The sequence below is a fragment of the Lonchura striata genome, chromosome Z (genome assembly GCF_046129695.1).
Source record: "Lonchura striata isolate bLonStr1 chromosome Z, bLonStr1.mat, whole genome shotgun sequence".
Lineage (NCBI taxonomy): Eukaryota > Metazoa > Chordata > Aves > Passeriformes > Estrildidae > Lonchura > Lonchura striata.
Window position 1 is genome coordinate 80531100 of NC_134642.1, and position 19343 is coordinate 80550442.

Here is a 19343-nt window from a genome sequence, read left to right on the forward strand (position 1 = left end):
GACTTCCTTAGTAGCCATGGGTTGTCATTCCTCAAGAACAGTTTCCCCATCACACTGCATGTAGAAGTTCTCTAGAAGACAAGATGTTCATCATATTTGTCAGCTGCTCTTTACAGAAAATGAGACTCTCCCATGACCTACAAGGAATTCTGTTTTTTTTTTACAAAACTCCATTCTTCCTCCTTTGCATAAGGAAGCTATTGTTTGTGGAATATGAAATGGGGGTAAAGATGATTAAGGAATTAGTAATAAAAATTGTAATTGATTCTCAGATTATTTAGAAAGAGTTGGCAAGACTAGAATGCAAACTCAAGAAACTTCATTTTATTTGTCAAATTAAATGTAGTGAGGGTTTGACCTGACAAAATTCTAGTCACACCTTCCACTACTTATAAGATAGTCCTTTGTTAATTGTATTGTTCTGGTTTGGAGAGTTTTCATTATTTTATCACTAGAGGTGATGTTAACATTGGTGGGGGACGTTACGTTTTCCTGAACTTACTCTCCTTTTTTGCTGAGTTTGGAAAGGAGTCAGATAAAGCAGACAAAATGTCCTATAAAGAGTAGCAACAGAAGTTTTAGGTAAGTGGAACACCACTGCCAAAAAGTATTCAGCATTGTTTGCTGAGGTAATTTATGGAACACCAGGAAACCTTATGGGAGAGGAAAAACTTCAAAATCCCTATAGTTTACAGTCTTTCCTTGCTATGTTTCTAGAGAATCCGACACCTTAATGACTCCCAGGTAAGCCAGGGCATGAAGCCTAGAAAGATGCTTGTGGTGCTCACAGCTGGCAAGAGCTCTGCATTCCAAACTCTTCTGTAAGGGGCAGATGGTCTAAGCCTGTTCGGCTGCATGCTCAGATTGGCATGGGACAGAGACACTTCTTTTGGATTTTAAGAAGTTTGTAGTGGTTCCACAGTAATGAACTTCAGGGAAGGGGAATAAAAAGTGAATACCGTGTAAAGACCTTCTGCCTTCCTAAAGTAGCTAGGTTTTCACTGTAGAGGTATAAGGTTCTTAAGAAATACTGAGACATCATACCAGTCCCATAGGAATCTCTTTATTGGTGTCCATTTTTATTCAGCACATTACAGCTTCAGCAAAGACACGGAGCAGATGTGTTACCAACATTTGTACATAAATGTTGTGAAGACACAAAGAAAAGCACTGATCTGCGGGGCCAGCCCTGTGGAGCTACTTCCAGGAAAGGATAACTTGCTGCAGAAATTCAGACATTTCTACTTGCATCAAGGCAAAAAACCAAGGACAATTTCTGTTAACAACAGACTGTAGTTCTAATTCAAGTAGAAATCTGACAGAAGAGCACTAATTGTATATGCTGATAATATCAAATTGGTAAAGACAAGAAATTGATTTAAAGCCTTTCAAGTTCTCAGAGAGATGCAAGGGACTGTTTCAACATTTACCTAACATCTATCTAGAATGTTTTATCCCCATTAATAACAGTGGAAGAACTGTTTAGTAGTATAAGAAAATAAAAATAAATCCTGTCTCTATTACAGACATCATTATGCTTGAAAAATCTGAAATTTACTGTAAGTTTTTAGGTAAGTAAATTACGTAGTGCTTTGCACTGAAATAAAATAATCTATTAAGAATCCTCATTTATTTTCATCTAGTTACTTCTAATCTCAAGAAGTGAAACTAAATTACAGTGGCCACATGAGTGCTTTACATAGAGATGACAGAGTTTAAAACATAGGACTAAGGTCTAGTAAGGCTTACCAGAAAGTCCAGTGGGCTCATGACAGAAGTCAAGACAAGAAATTAAACCAGTTAAATGGTGATACACTTCAAACTTCTCACATGCTTAAAACCTAGAACTTTGCTGTAAACTTTATCCTCTTCAGCATATCCCCTTGTAAAAAAAAAACTTGTCAAGGAACGATTAGCTAAGAAATCTTTCACTTTTTCTTCAAAAGACAAACTGCATGCTGTCCTACAGAGCACAAGGTACAGCAGGTCTTGTATTTCCCTATTGAAGATGCCAGCCCCAAGGGCTATGTTTTCCAGCTCAAAGCTTAAAATTCTTTCTTCTACGACACTTTTACATCCCCTCTTATACAACATCTCTCTCCAGGTTAAAACTGACCTGCTGAGTTGCAGTGTGTGCTTCACACTTTTGTAGTTCCTGCATCTGAAAATTTGCAATGAATATTTATACAACAATTTGGTAAAGAAAGTCAGAAGTCCTCAAAACTTTTTTTTAAGATTAAATCTTTAGAACTCAAGATGGTGTACTGGAAATAATTTTTATCCCATCGAAAGTCTAAGATTCCTTTCTGCACGTTCTGTGAGCTCTGAGAATTGTCGTACCATTACTTTAAGCTTTAAAGAAATGCCACCATGGAGATGAAAACACAGAAATTTCAGTAATTCATGCCTAACTAATTAATGTAATCGTTTTTGTTGAAAATACCACAGTGTGAAAGAGATACAAATCTAAGAAAAAATATTTTTTTTACATTGATTGTAAAAAACCCTGTTATTCTCTTAGCAACTTTGGCTGCACTCCTACTGATTGATCAGGAATATATCAAGTAACAAGAAGAGCATCTCCACTCAGGAAGTTTAAGTGCTTACAGAAAGTTGTTCTTAGTATAGTCAGAAGAGATTGCAGATCTTTATGAGCAAAAAAAGCTTGTGAGAGTTGTGGTCTGTCCCCTTAACGAAATAATTCTGAGGACTGACATTCAAGGCAGGTGATACTTTAAAAAGAATTCGGGAAAAAATGTTAAAAATGTTTGTAATGGTACCACTCCTTAGCTAAAGGTGGCTTGTGCTTTTTGAATGTGATCTTAAAAAGCACACTTTGAACAATTTTGGATAACAACTTGTTTTAGCAAGAATAGGCAAGAAGTTGTACTTCAGTCACGCTGTGTTAATCTTGTGGGATTTAATGCATCCATTTCTAGCAAATCACTCCAGGCCAATATAAGCTTGATCACTCCAAGGAAGTTATTCTTTCCTATATTTAGTATCCATCCATTTAAGAATACACACATTGTACCAAATACTGTGTTACAACAAAACATGCAACAGTGAATAATCTCTATAATCAGGTGGCTAGAACACATAATTTCACAATTTACAGCTCTAGTGGTGGGGAATACATCCATTATGCCATCTCTAACAATAATTCCCTGTATATTCAAGAAGATCCATTCAGAATTTTCCCTATGAAATAGCTTTGTGCTACCAGATGCACCACCACAATCAAAGAGTAATTTCATACACAAAGAGACAAGTAAAGTGCAGAGCCTGAGTGATATATACTTTTTATTTATGTTACTGCAGAGATTACTGAAAGACTTCTTCTGCATGAAGATGAATAAAATATTTTCATTAAGCTTCAGATGCTGCCCACTGCATTGCTTTTAAATAAAAATGCATACTCTCTACCAGTCACAGCAAAGTAGTAAGTAACCTTACAGCACATTCCTTTAATATGTCAAAATGTTTCCAAGGCAATATTATTGAACTTATACCACAGTCCCCAGTAACATCAAGCTGCACAAAGGAGGTGGTAGGGAAACTTATCCAGTTTAAGTGCTCTTCTTTTCTTCACCCAGCAAGTTCACTGTTGCTTTCTTGGCTGCAGGAAAATAAAATCAAGTTTAGTCATAGGCCCACAGACAAAGTGGGTTATCAAATGTTCTCGAACTGAATGGAAAAGTATTTCTTTTTACTCACAAGAGAAAGAACACAGAAGAAAATCATAGCTTTTGTATACACCTAGATATAGTGATAAAACTTATCATAAAAACCATTCAAAAATAAAACATAAGTAAGGAGTAGAAAAGTAACTGTGGTATTGTTAAAACAGGGCTGCTCATAGTGTTAAGGACATACAGGTTTGCAGCAAGAAATATACCATAATGATAAAACAGGCTTGGAATAATACTAATATTTGTGTATGCATGGTCACTTAAAAAAGGCTATTGTTTTATTTTGGTGGTTTTGTTTTGTTTGGTTTGTTTTGTTGTTACTGTTAGGTTTGTTGGGTTTTTTTGGTAGAAATCTTTATGAATAAAAATAGGAAAAAGAAAGAATAAGTGATGAAATAAGGGCAGGAAAATCCCACATGCAGCATTAAAGGACATTAATTAAGGTACATACATGCCTAACAATAAGGACTTGGGAAGAATCATGCAGCAAAATTTCCAAGAATAGTTGAGCAAGGCAGATCTTTTAAGCAGACAGGAAAGTTGGTAAAATGAAATGAAGCTGCACTTATTGTTTGGTGGAGAGGAGCATTAAGATGCTTTGAAATACAGATAAAATCCTTTCAAGTGAAACTTAAAAAATCCTTTATTTTAGCTACTTAATACATCTCCTTCTCTTATTCATAAAACTATCATCAGATATTTTAGAATGCAAGGGTTCACTACAGAATGCAAGGAAATAAAAAACTTAAGCAATCTACAGGCTGTTATAACACATAAAAATAAAACGTAAGTTAATTCCTTTAAAGCGAGGAATCCTTTGATCTCCAGAGGAAGGAAAAAACATATACATGGGAAAACTGCACTTTCCACAGTGCTGTGTATTGTTGTTAATTGTTTATTGCACATCTGGGAGACCCTCTATACTACCAGGTATTTGAGGGAGTATTTTAGGAGATATGAGGATCTACTAAAACAATAACTGCATTTATGAAAGTTATGTCTGGATCTGCCTCTAGAGAGAATGTTTTTAGTGGTGTGTATAATGGGAAGACACAAAACCAATCACATTTCTTCCACTCATTCTAGCCTAACTGCAATTCTAGAAAGCAAGATCCACTGCAGCCCCCATTTCCCAAACTTAACTTCTCCATCATAACTTACATTGCCTCTTGCAATGTATTTTTGTTTCCTCCAAATGATGCATATTAAGTGCAGCAATAAGAGCTCCCCAGTGCAATTGCCCCTACTTGCTGTGACCAGCGCAGGGCCTTTTGCTCACCCTCTTTAGTGATGGTGTCTGCAGTCTCTGCAGCCTTGTCTTTCAGGTCCTGCACGACACTGTCCAGCTGCGCCTCGTGCTTCAGGAAGAAGGGACGGATAATCCTGTGGTAGAGAAACTCTGCCCCATTGGAAGGGCTCGGAGCCATGCACCACAGCAGGAAGCCGCACTGTGAGAACGAGAACATCGGCCTGAGTGGAAGGAATCCTGAGTAGGAGACAAGGTGCCTTTCCCAAGTGCCGGAGAAGCGAGCGCAGTGGGAGCAGGGAGTCGTTCCCTGCACGCTCAGGGCTCCGGGAGGGCGCACACCAGGACAGCCACACACAGGCCATCTTTACACTGGAATTATTTCATGGATAGTGTAAGGACAAAGGAGGAGGGCTGCAGCAGTAAATCCAATCTGGTGTCAGGTGTATCAAGACCACATGCACTTTTTTTTTCTCTTTAAGGTGGAACTATAAAACCTGGCTACAAAAACATCAGTCTCTCTCAATATTTCTAAAGCACATGGCACAGGCCTCACTGAATGCCTGGGTCCCTAAATTACTTCAATTCAGCCAAAACACATCTCCCTCCTCTCTGTCTGCCTGCCTGGAAAACACAGTGAGGGAAAGAACAGTACTGTGTGTACCCCAGAGGTAAGTTGACAAGGAGGAGAGATAAACCCAAGCTACACACAGTGCACAAACAAGAGCAATGGTTCTGCATTACACTTTAGGTATAGCTTTTAGAGCACCATCTGCTCTCCAGAAAAATCAAAGACCATAGTGTGGGGTCATATTTCTGCATCGTAAAAAAGGGGATTGGAAACACAGTTATTACATGTACTACAAATCCCTGTCTTTACTACTTGAAGCACTTTTATTTGGCTTCAGTTTCAATGCCATACATCACACAAAGACAGTCAAGCAGAGCAAGATGAAACATTTAAGGGACAGGGAGTGACATAAACTAAATCTGCCTGAGCGATGAAAATACATATAAAAATACTTTACAGGATAAAACAGAAACAAAATGAAGTACATTTTCTCAGTGTTTGTACAGTTCATTCTATACCCAAATAGTACAGTATTATTCCATGTCAAAAGCCTCTCCAGAAAATGAAGGTATAACAGCTTTTCTCAGACTACCCTTTCCTGAAACAAAAACCAAAACAACCTCAGCCTAGAAACATGACTTGTTTTCATGTTAGAAAGGATTCAATATTTGAGGATTTCCACACATTTCTGGGCAGAAAGGAAACAAAACACACTTCTTCAAACAAAACAGTCTTCTTCAAGCAAGGCCTCCAAATATTTTGAAATATGTCTCCTCTACTCCTTCCCAACAAGGTATACGGAGACTGAATGTTCTGTATGTTCTACTCTTCCCATCTGTAAAATTTTGGCTTTGTTTTCTCTGCAGTGCCAGACCAATTTACCATCCTTCTGGCTAAGGATTAAGGTTTCCTCTTTGAACTATTTGATCATGTTGTCAAAACAGACTGAAAGGAATGTTTGCCAAGAAAAGAAAGAAAGGTTTTTTAAAGTAAAGTGTTCACGAGAGAGAGTGGCCCATCAGGAAAATTCCAAGGAACTAAAACAAATAATTCAACATGCAATAAAATCTGGCACCAATAAATAGCTACTGATGAATTATTAAATATGGTCAAAGAAAATAAAGGCAAAAAATGCCTTTATCAATAAAAACACTGATTTTCAAAAGCTTCAATTCTTTGGAACTCAATATAACAGAAAGACTACATGGTAGGATCTTATGTTGTTATCTTTCATTAAAAGCTGAGAAGTACACTGACTTTACTTCCTGTTCAAGAACATGTGGTCAATTACTGAAAGTTACTTCTCCCTGTTGCCCTGATTTTTAAAAGTGTTTTCTTTTACAGTTCTTTTGAAAGTTTTAAAGTTCTCATAAAACTTCTTCAGCCTTCTGATAATGTTTACATATTTTTACTAGAGTTCTCACACACTGTTCATTTAAATAATGATCATTTTACATTATTCTTTGTGAGAAGAGAGAATTGATAGGCTTAGATTGATCAGTGTGGTTGAAAAAGTGGCAATTTCATCCTCCAATCCACCGTCATTTTTAGGATTCTATATATTGTGAGGTCAGAAATAAAATTAGTTCTTTTTTCTCTCTTGAACTCACCAAGCTTCTGTGTACTCATTTTGTGTCCAATAGCAACATTTCTCCCACAAAACTGCACAAATATCTCAACTTCTACATAAAAAAAGTTAGTTATCCTTTGTTTTAGAACAATCCCTCAAATCGAAGCCCAACTTCCTCTAAAACCAAAAGAAATTGAAATTTCCCTTTCCCTGCCTCTAAGAACAAAATTAGTAATTTTGATTTGACAGCTTTGTCCCACCCTAGTTGAGAAAAAAAAATTACAGATTTGTTCTCAAATACTTGTTACTTTTGAATTGTATTGAAACATGTTTATATGCATTTTCTATTGGACTCGTAGCAAAGTTGAGATTCTCACTCTTTTCAAAGCTTGAAAATGTCAAACTGCTAACTTAGTTTATTTTACCCCTATTCTCATGAAAATGAAGTAACACAGGCTAGTTCACTAACTTTGTTGAAAATAAAGAGGGTTGTAAGAAGTTCCAGCAAGCTCAGAGTGGTAAAACTGTTAAGTGGAAAAATAAAAACCCAAGCCCAAAATATATTCTTGCAACCCTGCAGACCAGACAGATAGGGAATGGAATTCACCTGAGCTCAGTCTGGCTCACTTGGACCTGCTTGTAGCAGCTGTTTTTGCCCTGGCAGCACCAATTTTGTTCAGATATAGCATGACAGTATTCCAAGGTAGAGCCATTAGTGGAGTAAGAACTTGGTGGTGGGAGTCACACCCACCACCAAGAATACTCATACAATGATAAACTCTGCTGCTTTTACTGGATACTGTACTCTAATACCTGAATGCCACAGAAATCTTTAAAGCTTGAACGGAAGTATTTAAAACCCAATCATATGCACAAGAAAGTATGGGTTGCATGCATGTCCTGTGCTTCAGAGATAAAAAAAGCAAGCAGGTAAGTAAGAAGCGAGCACTACCAAAAAAACCCCCAAAAAACAAAACAAAAAACCAGCCCATAAAATCCAAGAAAAAACCCACAAAATCAAAAAAAAATGCCATATGGAGAATAAAAGGGCAACATTTCTTTCTCCCACCCATAAAATTTTCTAGTCTGCTGAAAACTTTAATGTTACAGAGTCTAAACTCTGGACTTGGGGACTCTGGAAGCAGTGGTGCTCAATGTTTCAGCCACATATATGAACATGTTTTGAAACACTGAGCAACTAGATCTCCATCTGGAGTGGAAGCTACAAGTGATATCAAATAATTCAGCACATCTTGAGAATGAAAGCAAGCTCAAAATGTTAATGAATGATGTATCTGGGCTTCTACTTCATGAAAGACATATGGACACATCATAACTACCCTCTTAGTTCATGGATGGAATGAAGTGTGGAAGCTGCCTGATTTCTCCTTCTCCTCCTGTGGTGTAACCTCCACCCATTTCCACCCATTCAGCAACACTTTCTGATTCTCAGTCAATACCTGCCTGCCTTTGTACAAACCTGTCCTGCCAGCCACTACCGAGAGCAAACATTTGGCTTCTATGTGCCTTCTGCAGCTATTGAAGAAAGCTGTGTACTGACTTAATTCCTTGTGCTTGCTTTTGCAGAACTGAGGAAAGTTCCTTTCCCTTGATTACAATACTGCATGTAACTATGGCATTCCTGAAACCATTTTATCAGAGCCATTTGAAGTCTTTATTTGGAAATTCAACCTGAATTTCAGCTGTGTGCTCTTCAGAAAGAGAGCTGTGGTGGCATGAAGAAACCACTGCCACATCTTTTTCCACTAAGAATTTAGAAAAGAACCTCTGAAAATACACTGTATGAATTCAGCTGATAGATTAAAGTAAAAGGTGTCCAAATGATTGCCACAGTTGAGGCTTGTTAAAGACTGAAAGGAACAAGGCAGACATGTAAACCAGTTGTCACAGTCAAATTTTGTCTATAAAATATGGCATTTCCTGGAAACAACTTTTGACATCGTCAGGTCTTATCACTAAAATATTAAATGACCCCCACAATAGCTGGCAAGTAAATTGTTTTAACAACTTTGGTGGGACTAAACCAGGATAACGAAACAAAAGAGAAGGAAGAGAATAGCCCACTGAACCAGAAAACCAATAACAGAGATAAAGAGCAACCCCTGCAGCAAGCTACGTCTTTTACCCAACAGCATATAGAGTGATCAGCTATTAGCTATTCCTAGAAGAATTTAACATGTTAAGGTTGACTGAAACCTTAGATAACACATTAACCAAATCATTGTTGCTAGTCAAATCACACTAACAAGCACACTTTAGGAACCATCTCCTCTGATAACTACCAGTTCCTTTCAGGAAACTGAGCTTAATTAAAAATTAAAACTGTAGGACAAAATATACCTTGTGTTCCAATTTCCTTCCCTGCTCCAATAGCACAGATGTTATGACCTCTTTCATTATTTTACTTGCCACTTTTACTAATCCCCTTAAAACAAAAATAGAATCACTCTGTGGGGCTTACCATGTCATTTGTCCAAATTTACCTGAGCACCAAGAGAAAGAACTGTCTCTGGTTTGAATTTTTTTTTTTTTGGGACAGTTACAGTCTTTTCTTCTTTCCTAAAACCCAGCAGACCTTTCCCTTCCACCTATCCCAACTTCCCCTCCTGCCTCATAAAACGATCAGCTGTAAACAGATCACTCTTAAAACAGTAAATTACACATAACCTGCATGTAAAAAGAAGGTGGACCTGGGAATGATTCCAAATGAATCTGTTGTTATCTACCCATTCCAGGAGATGTTAAATCAGTTTTATCAAAAGGTCCCATTTTAGGCGAGGGGTCACATGAATTAACGTACCTTTAGCATGTAGTAGAAAGGGAACCATGACAGAAAGATGTCAGAGAAGAATTCAGCTATGCTGAAAATGCCATACACAACCCAGTAAGTCAGCCACTGCGTGTCATCATCTTTGTTGGGACTTTCAATGGCCTTGATTCTGCAAGGAGAATAAATCAAGTGAGTAGCACAGTAGCATCAGTCTCATCATGTAGCGATGAGGATTTTATGACTCAGATTTGTTGTTATATGTGACTCTCCATAATTCAATTACACCAAGAAAACTAATTAACATCTATCACTCAGACAGTGTGTCAAGATCTTTGAACAGTAAAGCTTCTTCCTTATATACCAAAATTCAAAACTAAAAGATACTCCAGCTGTTTCTACCTCTGGGATTACAAGGAGGATAAAAACCCAAATAAAACCAGTGAGCAGTCTGACCTTGTTCACAAAACATTTTGAAAGACAAAAAAAGAGATAATCTTTGGCCATGGTTCCAGTTCTGGAGGTATTGTAGTAATCCTGACCAGAAAGTTACTGCACATTAGAGCATTATTGATCCATGTAAAAGATAACCTGAGTGAGCCCAGTCCTGTGAGGCACAGGATGTCACTGATTACAACACGTTCCTGGCCTTGCCTATAGTGACCATCCTCCTCTGGAAACCAGAAAGGAATTATGAACAGAGTTGTAGTCTCAGATGAAAAAATCCCACAATACCTTAAGTTATCAAAATGTGGTAGCATTGTCTCCAGACAAGGCCCACACAGTGTGGATCAGAAACTCATTCAGTGCTGCATAGTCTGGGGTTCCCAGCACCACCACTGGTATAACACTGTCTCTATTATTCTGTTTATTTTACACAGTTAGGTCTAATAAATAACATTTTAAATGTACTTGTACATACACTAGATTCCTCTCTGAAAAGGGAAACTTATCATAGGATTTCCTCTAAGTCCTAAGAAGCATATGTTCTACATAAGCAGAGGGAATCCAGATCCATATGCATTTGCATCACCTAATGTATTGCTCTATAAATTAATTCCTACAGGACTTGCAAAGTCTGATGTAGACTAAAGTATTAAGAACAGGGTAAAAATACCTCTACTAAAGTATTGGGCTTTCTGCATAATGATTTAATGGGCTTTTGTTCTCCATCTGCTATGCAAATGTAGTTCAAGTTTATACAGTTTTTAAAAACAGAAACTAAAAGAAGCGCATGTGCTCTTTCGGTAAAAGTAGTGGAGTAGAGTTTCTGGAGCCACTAAATTCCAGATTAGAACTGTAAGAAATTTTAAAAGAAAATACTAGGAAATCCAAGCCTAGTAATTTCAATCTTAAGAGTCTTAGAGAGCATTTGTCCTCTCTACTTATGCTGGAGGATTAAAATCTGTAGACTCAAGTTTAATGTAGTTAGTTTAAATTCTTCTATCACTTTTTTCTTTAGTATCAGCTGTATTGTTTCTGAAGCAGCATGTGTGAGACGTACCAGAAGTGCCAAGTTTTCTGTTAGTTCCCTTAAAAAGGCATAGGGAAGTTTACAAGGCAGAAATCAGGGAGCTGGCCTTAAGTCCATTTCCTGATCTGTGAATTGAGAAATGCTGTGGATTATGTCACTTCCTAGTTCTGTAGTCAGTGGGGAGCAGGGAGAGTTGGGGGAAATAATTCCTGTGACATATTTTAGCAAACCCACTACAAGCAGAGGGAGCTGGCAGAGCTGCTGGAACAATTTCCTTTGAAATGCAGTACAAGGACCTGATACTTAATTCATGCATTATTTCTACTGGAGTGCAAGGATGGCCAGCAGTGTCCTGCAGTGGGAAAAGTAGCAGCCCTTGCCATGACCCATCAATAAGGGGATCTTACCAACACACAGCATCACAGGTTTTGCAACAGCAAGTCTAATTTCTGCTACTATTGTCACAGGCAGCCCTAGTCCAAGCAGTCTCAAAGGCAGTGACAACTCCAGCTGCTCCTACTCCCACTGTTAAAGCACATACTTTCCACACCCACACCTCTGAAGTATTCTAGTGAGACCAGGTGAAGTGACTGTACAAAAACAGCCCCTGGACACCACAGGAGTTAAGAAAGAAACCTATAGAGCTATTTTCACTGTGTGAAACTGCACTTCTGGAGGTAAAGAAAAAAGTACAAGGACCAGTAAGGATATTGGAGTGGTGGATAAATGGAGCAGAGAAAGGAACCAATTGCAAAATTTCTCACTGTTAAGGAAAACTTGCTGTAGAGGCTCACTATGTGAATTCCTTTAATTCTGGCAATTTCTCCATTAGAGGCATAGAAGAGAAGGTTTATATTACCACAATAAAGCATCCTAGCTTGGCATTTGTGAGAAAATACCTTGCAGTTAACCTGCCAGCAGTCTTCCTGTTTTCCAGTCACCATATATGGATTTAAGGAGAATTGTTTCATTTTCCTTTTTAACATTATTAAAATCATCTCGGTAACCACAAAAAATAGCTTCCATTAAAAAAAAAAAAAGCAAAATAAAAAGCTTAGAATCTCCAATTTTGTGGCAAAAGGCAGATGGCATATCACTGTGTTAATGGGCCACATTCTGTTATCTTCTCTCCTCTGGAAACAAATGGCCTTTGAGAGCTCCTAAATGCAGTGCCATGGGTGTTCTCCCTTTGAATGTTCACCATCTGTTCCTGTAGTTCCTTAGGGGATACATGAACAACACGCTTTTACTGTCAGACACAAGCAGCAGCACTAGAAGTAGCCAAAGCCCCATCAGGTTTAGCCAGCTGATGTACGCAGCATTAAATCCACACGTGGCTGTTTTCTTACACACTGCAGGGAACAGCACATCTCCCCTTCTCCTGCAGTGGTCTGATATTGGTGGGCAAGGCCAGGGGCAGCACCCTACCACAGCCAGCAGGGAACAGCCACGTCAGCTCAAACTGCTCCTGTGGCCATGGCTCCAGTCCCAGCCAGGGAGAGAGGGAGGGAGGGAAAAGCAAGTCAGAGCAGGGCCACCAGTGAATGAAAGCTTTACTGAAGTCAAGGAAAGGCAAGTATTTTGTAAATATTCTGCTTTGGAATGAGGAGTGTGTCCCTGAGATGAGACAGGGAAATCCAGCATAACATGTCCCTGCTGAATAAAAGGGCAAAAGTTACCACCATCACTTGCTACTTACACACTATTTCAATAGTAAGTCACAGAAAATAGTACTTGTCCAAGAACAAGCACAGTAAGTTATGCAGAACATCTGAACAGAGAAGGATTTTCATCCATTTATAACTACATTCTTTTCAACATGAGAATCACACCATAATTAAACTTAGTCCTCCAAGTTATTCTAGAGATATTATCCTGGTGTAATGCCCTGCACAATTGAGCTTAGGAGAGACATCACAGACAATCAACCCAAGAACACTCCATTCTTCTCCATGTTAGGTCACCAATCAAACAGGCTGATATTCGAAATGCAATCTCCATCAATAAGTGAAAAGTTACAGACCAAGAGGCACTGACACTATGTTGTACTTTAGGATTGCCTTCTTTTAAATTATTGCTGTGTTGCAAGAGCAAATAAGTCAGTCTCACTAAAACACTGTATTTTCTAACAAATGAAGGACCATCCAAAGACAATGGCTTCAGATTTTAAAAAACTATACTGTTTTGTCTAGTGCTGATCTGACTAAATTCCACTTTAGTTATGCACAATAATTACATATCCCAAAGGATTTTTTATACTGCTTCATCACTAAATGCAGAGGACTTTTAAACAGAGCCTCAAACAACTACTTACAGTAGTTCTGAACCTTGGAGGTAAAAGCAATCACTAGGAACAGCTCCAGTAGTCTGGACAGTAAATACCACAGATCAGCAACTTTAGTTAGCTGCACTACCAAGAGTGAAAATGACCTGCTGTGGGCCAGCACTGTGATGGATGTGGAGCCAAGAGAAACTTCATTTTCAGCCGCATCTGTTCCCCAGGAACCCTGCTAGCTGGTGGTGCCAAGAGGGAAGGGTGGAGGTGGTCACATTCTGTAGCAGCCCAGGGCTCCCATCCATGCTGTACTTACAGTGCCAGAGCACTGGCTCAGCCTTGACCCTGTGCATCCTAAAATCAGTCAAACTTTACCCTCGATCAAGTGTGGTTGCTTACCCTGTTACTGATAGCAACAGACACTGGTCTAATTTTAGTAAGTTGCCAAGTGGAGTTCTTTCACTTAGAGCCTGTGACTCATTGCAACAAAAAATCAGCTCTTTCCCAAGAAGAGACTGTTGCTCCTCAATTAGCTCTGGCATAACAAACTATTTGTTACAGTAAATTCACACATACAGTACTCACAGTTTGAGTAGTATATGTGTTCGGAGTGGGGGTTTTACTGAGCTGAGTCCAGATGTGGGAGGCAGAAATAAAGAAATGCCAAATTTTATTGCTGTGGTCTCCTGTGAAGTGATCACCCTTATACCTGCAATTTACAAGGTGAACCTGACGATTCTTGTACTAAATAAAGTTACATGTTCAAGGCAAAAGATCAGCCTCCCTTAAACCCCATGCTCATGTTGTAGCTGGGAAAGACTGGACCATTTTGTGCATCCTTCCTTCAGTTTTCTGGTAAGTGCTATATGAAATGAGTAGGTAGGCATATTTGTCATACCCTTAGCCAAGCGTAAGTTTGTGTTTGGTTTTTCTTCACTTAACTTAAAAGCCCATGAAATTACCGACACTTCTAAAGCTTATCCTACTGGTCTGCCCAACTCTCTACAGCAGGTTGTAAAGTCATTTACTTCTACCTATCTATCCAGACACCCACGCAGAATCAACACTCCACTGCACACAAACTTCCTTAGCTTGGTGCCTCCCTGTCGTCCTCATGTCAGACTCATCCTGGCAGGCTGCCTCCCTGACATCTCACATCATTCCAGTGAAACCTGTGTCTTTGGATTCATTTTATCATTTTGGCTTCTGCACTTCTATCCATCACATAAAGGCCTTCTGCTTTCCATCTTTCTTCCTCCTCATTGATTGCAACAGCAGTCATGCATTTGCAGATATAGAAAAGATCTTCCTGCCAACTGCACTTACACAATTTCTGTGATTTAAGTCTCCCAGTTACCCTCTCTCACAATTTTGAGGATTGAGCAGAAGGGATAAGAAAAACTCATCAAGGATAGCAAGGGAGGGTTTCACTGACCATGCACAGACAGATATTATTTGAAGACACCAAAAAGCTACACGACAGTAGTACAAAGGGTTCTGTGTTTCTGGAAAGGAAATGGGGACTGAAGTAGCAAGAGGAACACATGCCATTTTGGCCACCCTACAGCCTACACGCTAACTCAACACAAAGCAGGGGAAAAAGCAAGCATCCTCTCATTTCACTGCTCTCTGCTCCCTCCTGGAACACGTATTTGTAGGGCCAACCAATGAGTCAGTTCCCAGTTCTGACTCAGGGCAAAACCAGCTTCCCCAAAACAAACTCCCACACATGCTGGCTCTTCTGCTGGGATTAAGATGTGTTAGTGCCTCGGTTCAGAGTAGACCCATCTGTGTAACAAACACTGCGGTGGTGTGTCTTTAATTTGGTATTTGTTCGATATCTGTTCCCCCCCCATCCCTAATCTCCTCCTCTCCCCAGCTGTCAGTCTTCCCTAGCTCTTCCCTAATCCCCTCATCTCCAAATTGTCAATCCTCCTTTACCCTGCCCCTTTCCCTGGAACCTTCCCTGTCATTCCTCCTAGCTCCCTCCTCTGCTTCCAGAGCATTCCCTGTCTGTTTATTAAGACTCGAAACCCTATTGCTTATTTTGTGTTATTCCACTTCCCTGCTTCCCCGATAGGTTTGTGATATGTTAGTTCTGCCCTAAACTCCCCCCTGCTATTCCCTCATTGGTTGATGTTCCTACACCCATCTCCCTGAGTTCTTGTATAAAACCTCTGCTCCCGCTCCCAAAGAGGTCTTGGGGCTCACTGAATAAATCCATCTTGTTCACCCCCAAGTCCCGTGTCGCCTCCCTCTGTTCCCGCACCACCAACTGGGACAGCAGAGCTTCACCGGGGGAGCGGCCGCCCGTTCTCTTCCCTCTCGCCGCCCAGCACAGCACCGCTCGGGGAACCGCAGCGCGCTACTACAAAACACCTTTATATTTTTAACCTAAACGTAAGATGTGGAAGTAAAATCAAAATGTTCATACTGGTATCAGAGTATTAGACTCCCTGAACCTAAACACTTGCTTTCTTTAGAAAGGAAAGCACCTAATTTGTCCAAATAACTGCTGACATGGCTTTTAAACATGTTAATTTTTTATACTAACATTCTAAAACCTAAAAACTGAAAAGTGAGTATGCTTGGAGGAACTGGTTTGGCTGGACATATTAAGAACAACAAACCAAACAACTTTTTAGTGTCTGAAGCTCCAGATTATCAGACACAAGAGAAAACAGCACAAGTGCAGACAGATTTTAAAAAATTCTACTTATATTTATACTGGGCATTGTGAATCTGGTTAGGTATGTCAACTCTCTCAAATCATATTTATAAACCAGCAGCAGAGCATTACTTCTAAACCTTGGCACATCATGCATCATTTTTCATGAAGGACGAAAGTAAGCATTTGCCTTAAAATTTGTTAAGAGAAAGGAAATTTGCTGTCCTAGTTCTCAAAAAATACACAAGAAATACACAAGCAATTTTGTCTTTTCTAAATAACTGTCCCCAAGGAAAAGCAGTATTCCTGTTTTAAAGGTATGAAAGAGGAAAAGGAACTAGAAGACAGACTCAAGACACCATGACAATATTCAAGCTTCAATTGAGTGTTTAGACTTCTCTAAAATCAATCCAGATTGTTTCCTGCTGGTAAAATGCCACGAGCAACATTTACATAGTGAAAGCAACTAAAGTGAAGTAACAGCATAAACGTAGTCAAAGCAGAGAGAGGCATTATTGTACTAAACTGCTTTTCTCCCTTGAAGACACTAGTAGTAAGTTCAGACATTTTACTGCCCAAAGCTATTTTCATCTTCGCTATTTTTAAACCAAGCATGACAGCACTTAAGAGATTTCCAATCTTTGCACACATTTCTTAGTCATCAAAGGTTCCCTTCCTGCTTGCACTCTAATTTTAACGAGGCAGTTAACCACCACTAACTATGGGTGGAGCTACATTTCAGCACGCTAGCTCTGGAAAGTTTAGAGAAGCGGCGAAAATGCTGGCAATTGTATTTACACACTTGCCAACACTAATTTTTTCCATCTCTAGCCTGATTACTGCTTTGTGCAGTTAAAGCTTGCTAGAAGTTTAAAAAGTTGTGTCTATCACCTATGGCAAACTTTTCAGTATTGGTCTACTGCAACCACAAAAGCCTGTAAATTAAGTATTGGATTTCAACTTAAAATTATTTTTTCTCTTTCATCAGGTTGTACTTACAGACTCCTAAGGAATAAAAGGAGAGATTGCCAGACTTACTGGGAAACAGCCAGAGAACTACTGCTTCATTTTGCCTATGTTAAGAGATTGAGGTGAGTCCTTGCTGTGACATGGCATGTGGATGTACGGGGAGATTTTTGTATTGCCAAAGAAAAAAGTCCTCCATGTATGAAACCACTGAAGATTTACCCAAGGCAAAGCTGAAGGTGAACAAGGAGGAATAAGGAGAGAAACAGCTGTGCCTGCTTGAAGCTGTTTCAGGCATGAAGCAGAGAGCTGCCCCCTCCCCTGGCACTGGTTTGCACCACAGTGATGAGAACACAGGCAGCAGTGCAGCTGCAGCTGCACCCCTTCATACCATCTGCTTGGTCTAGCAGTTACAGCCTCCAGCATTTCTCCACTGAAATCCATACCTGCTGCACTGCACACACCACAGTGAATACAGACATGACAGAGACCAAGAAAAATAAACTGCAGATTTACACAAAGCCTGACTGGCAGATACCTGCACAAAACTGTCCTGGTTTCATGCATAAACAGAATTAACTCTGAGCTGAGGGTCTCTGGGTTTGCTGTGACTCCAGTATATTTTCTTTCAGGAAAGCACAGAGATGGACAGCAATCACAATGACTGAAGTAACCCAGAACTGATATCCAAGTAAAACAGATTTGGAACACGTCCATAGGTCACCCATCAGGCAGCTTGTTTGCCATTTTAAAACTGTAAAGATTGCTGATGTCCCTTGAGAGCACAGACACCTGTCCCACTCTTTCATGAGTGCCTTTTCTGCTGACAAAGAGTCTGACCCACTACTTTGTCCCTGGCCGTGGCAGGGTGGCTGGAACTACATGACCTTCAGGGCTCCTTTCAACCCGAACCATTCTTCTCTTCAACAATTCAATTACCAACAATGGAGAAATGACACACTGGACTACTTCACAAAAGAAGAAAGTAAATTAACCAAGGAAAAGTCTTTCACGCTCGAGAGGAGTTACAGCGTTTTCCTTGTCCCCCCTCCCATCACTGAGGTAGGTTTGGAGTAAACAGCGCTCCTTAATGCACCTTTGTCTCCAGCCCATCACCAGCAGCCGGCACCAGGCACACGCCGCCGATGCGCCAGTGCGCCCCGCTCACCCATCAGCGTTTTAACAAACACCCTCAAAGCGGCGACCCTCCCTCCCGCACGATCCAGCTTCCTGCTGGGGATGACAAAGCTGGGAACCCCACCCCAAAGCTACAGGAACTTGTAATCAAGTGTGGAAACCAGCCGGCGTCTCCCATCTGTAACTCCTGTAGCACTCGCCAGATGGGAGAAGCCTCATTCTTCACCTGGCAGCTGTACCTGCTCAAGGAAAGGGGTGGCCGGCAAAACCAACACTTTGTGCAGCACGGTGCCGGAATGCCACCCCAGAGAGACTCGGCACGGCCGCAAGTGATGCGACTTTGCCACCACATCGAAGGGCGGCACCCGGAACCACCGCGTGGCGCAGGAGTCGCGACACTCACGAGACGTAGGCGGGGTAGGCGAAGCCGATGATGTTGCAGAGCAGGGACGCGCCGTATCCCACCACCAGGTACACGGCCACGACCCCGAGGATACCTGGGGAGAGAGCAGAGAGCCGTCAGCGCCCGAGGGACCGCGGCGAGGAGGCGCGGGCGGGGCGGCGGCGGCCGGGGCTCACCGGTGGCGATGTAGGTGCGGCTGACGCCGGTCTTGCTCTCGATGCGCTCGAGTACGGCGGTCATGCAGTTCTTCTCGTGCAGGAAGCGGTCGAAGCGCTGCCGCATGGCCGCGGTCATGGCGCTGGTGCCGCTCCGCAGCCCCGCTGCCCGCGCCGAGCGCAGGCGCCGCCCCGGCACCCGGCGCCCGGCCCCGTGGCGCCGCGCCCGGGGGCGGCGGCGAGCGCCCGGGATCCATCTTCCGCGGCGGCGGCTCGCCGAGCCCGCCCCTGCGCGAAATGGAGGGCTGGGGGCGCGACACGGCAGCCGGCGTGCCCCGCGGCCTCCCGCCCTTCTTGCCCCGCTGGCAGAGATAGGTCCTTAATCCCGGAGGGGGCCA

At 41.1% G+C, this 19343-nt stretch overlaps 1 protein-coding gene across 1 annotated transcript; it reads right to left on the minus strand.

Moving 5' to 3' along the window:
* Positions 1-3285: 3285 nt before the first annotated feature.
* On the minus strand, positions 3286-19155 carry REEP5 (receptor accessory protein 5). The gene is made up of 5 exons (XM_021524797.3): positions 18967-19155; positions 18791-18884; positions 9901-10039; positions 4972-5140; positions 3286-3619 (listed from the first exon to the last, which is right to left on the minus strand). The coding sequence occupies exons 1-5, from the start codon at positions 19082-19084 to the stop codon at positions 3570-3572; spliced, it is 570 nt and encodes a 189-aa protein (XP_021380472.1). The 5' UTR covers positions 19085-19155; the 3' UTR covers positions 3286-3569.
* Positions 19156-19343: the final 188 nt, after the last annotated feature.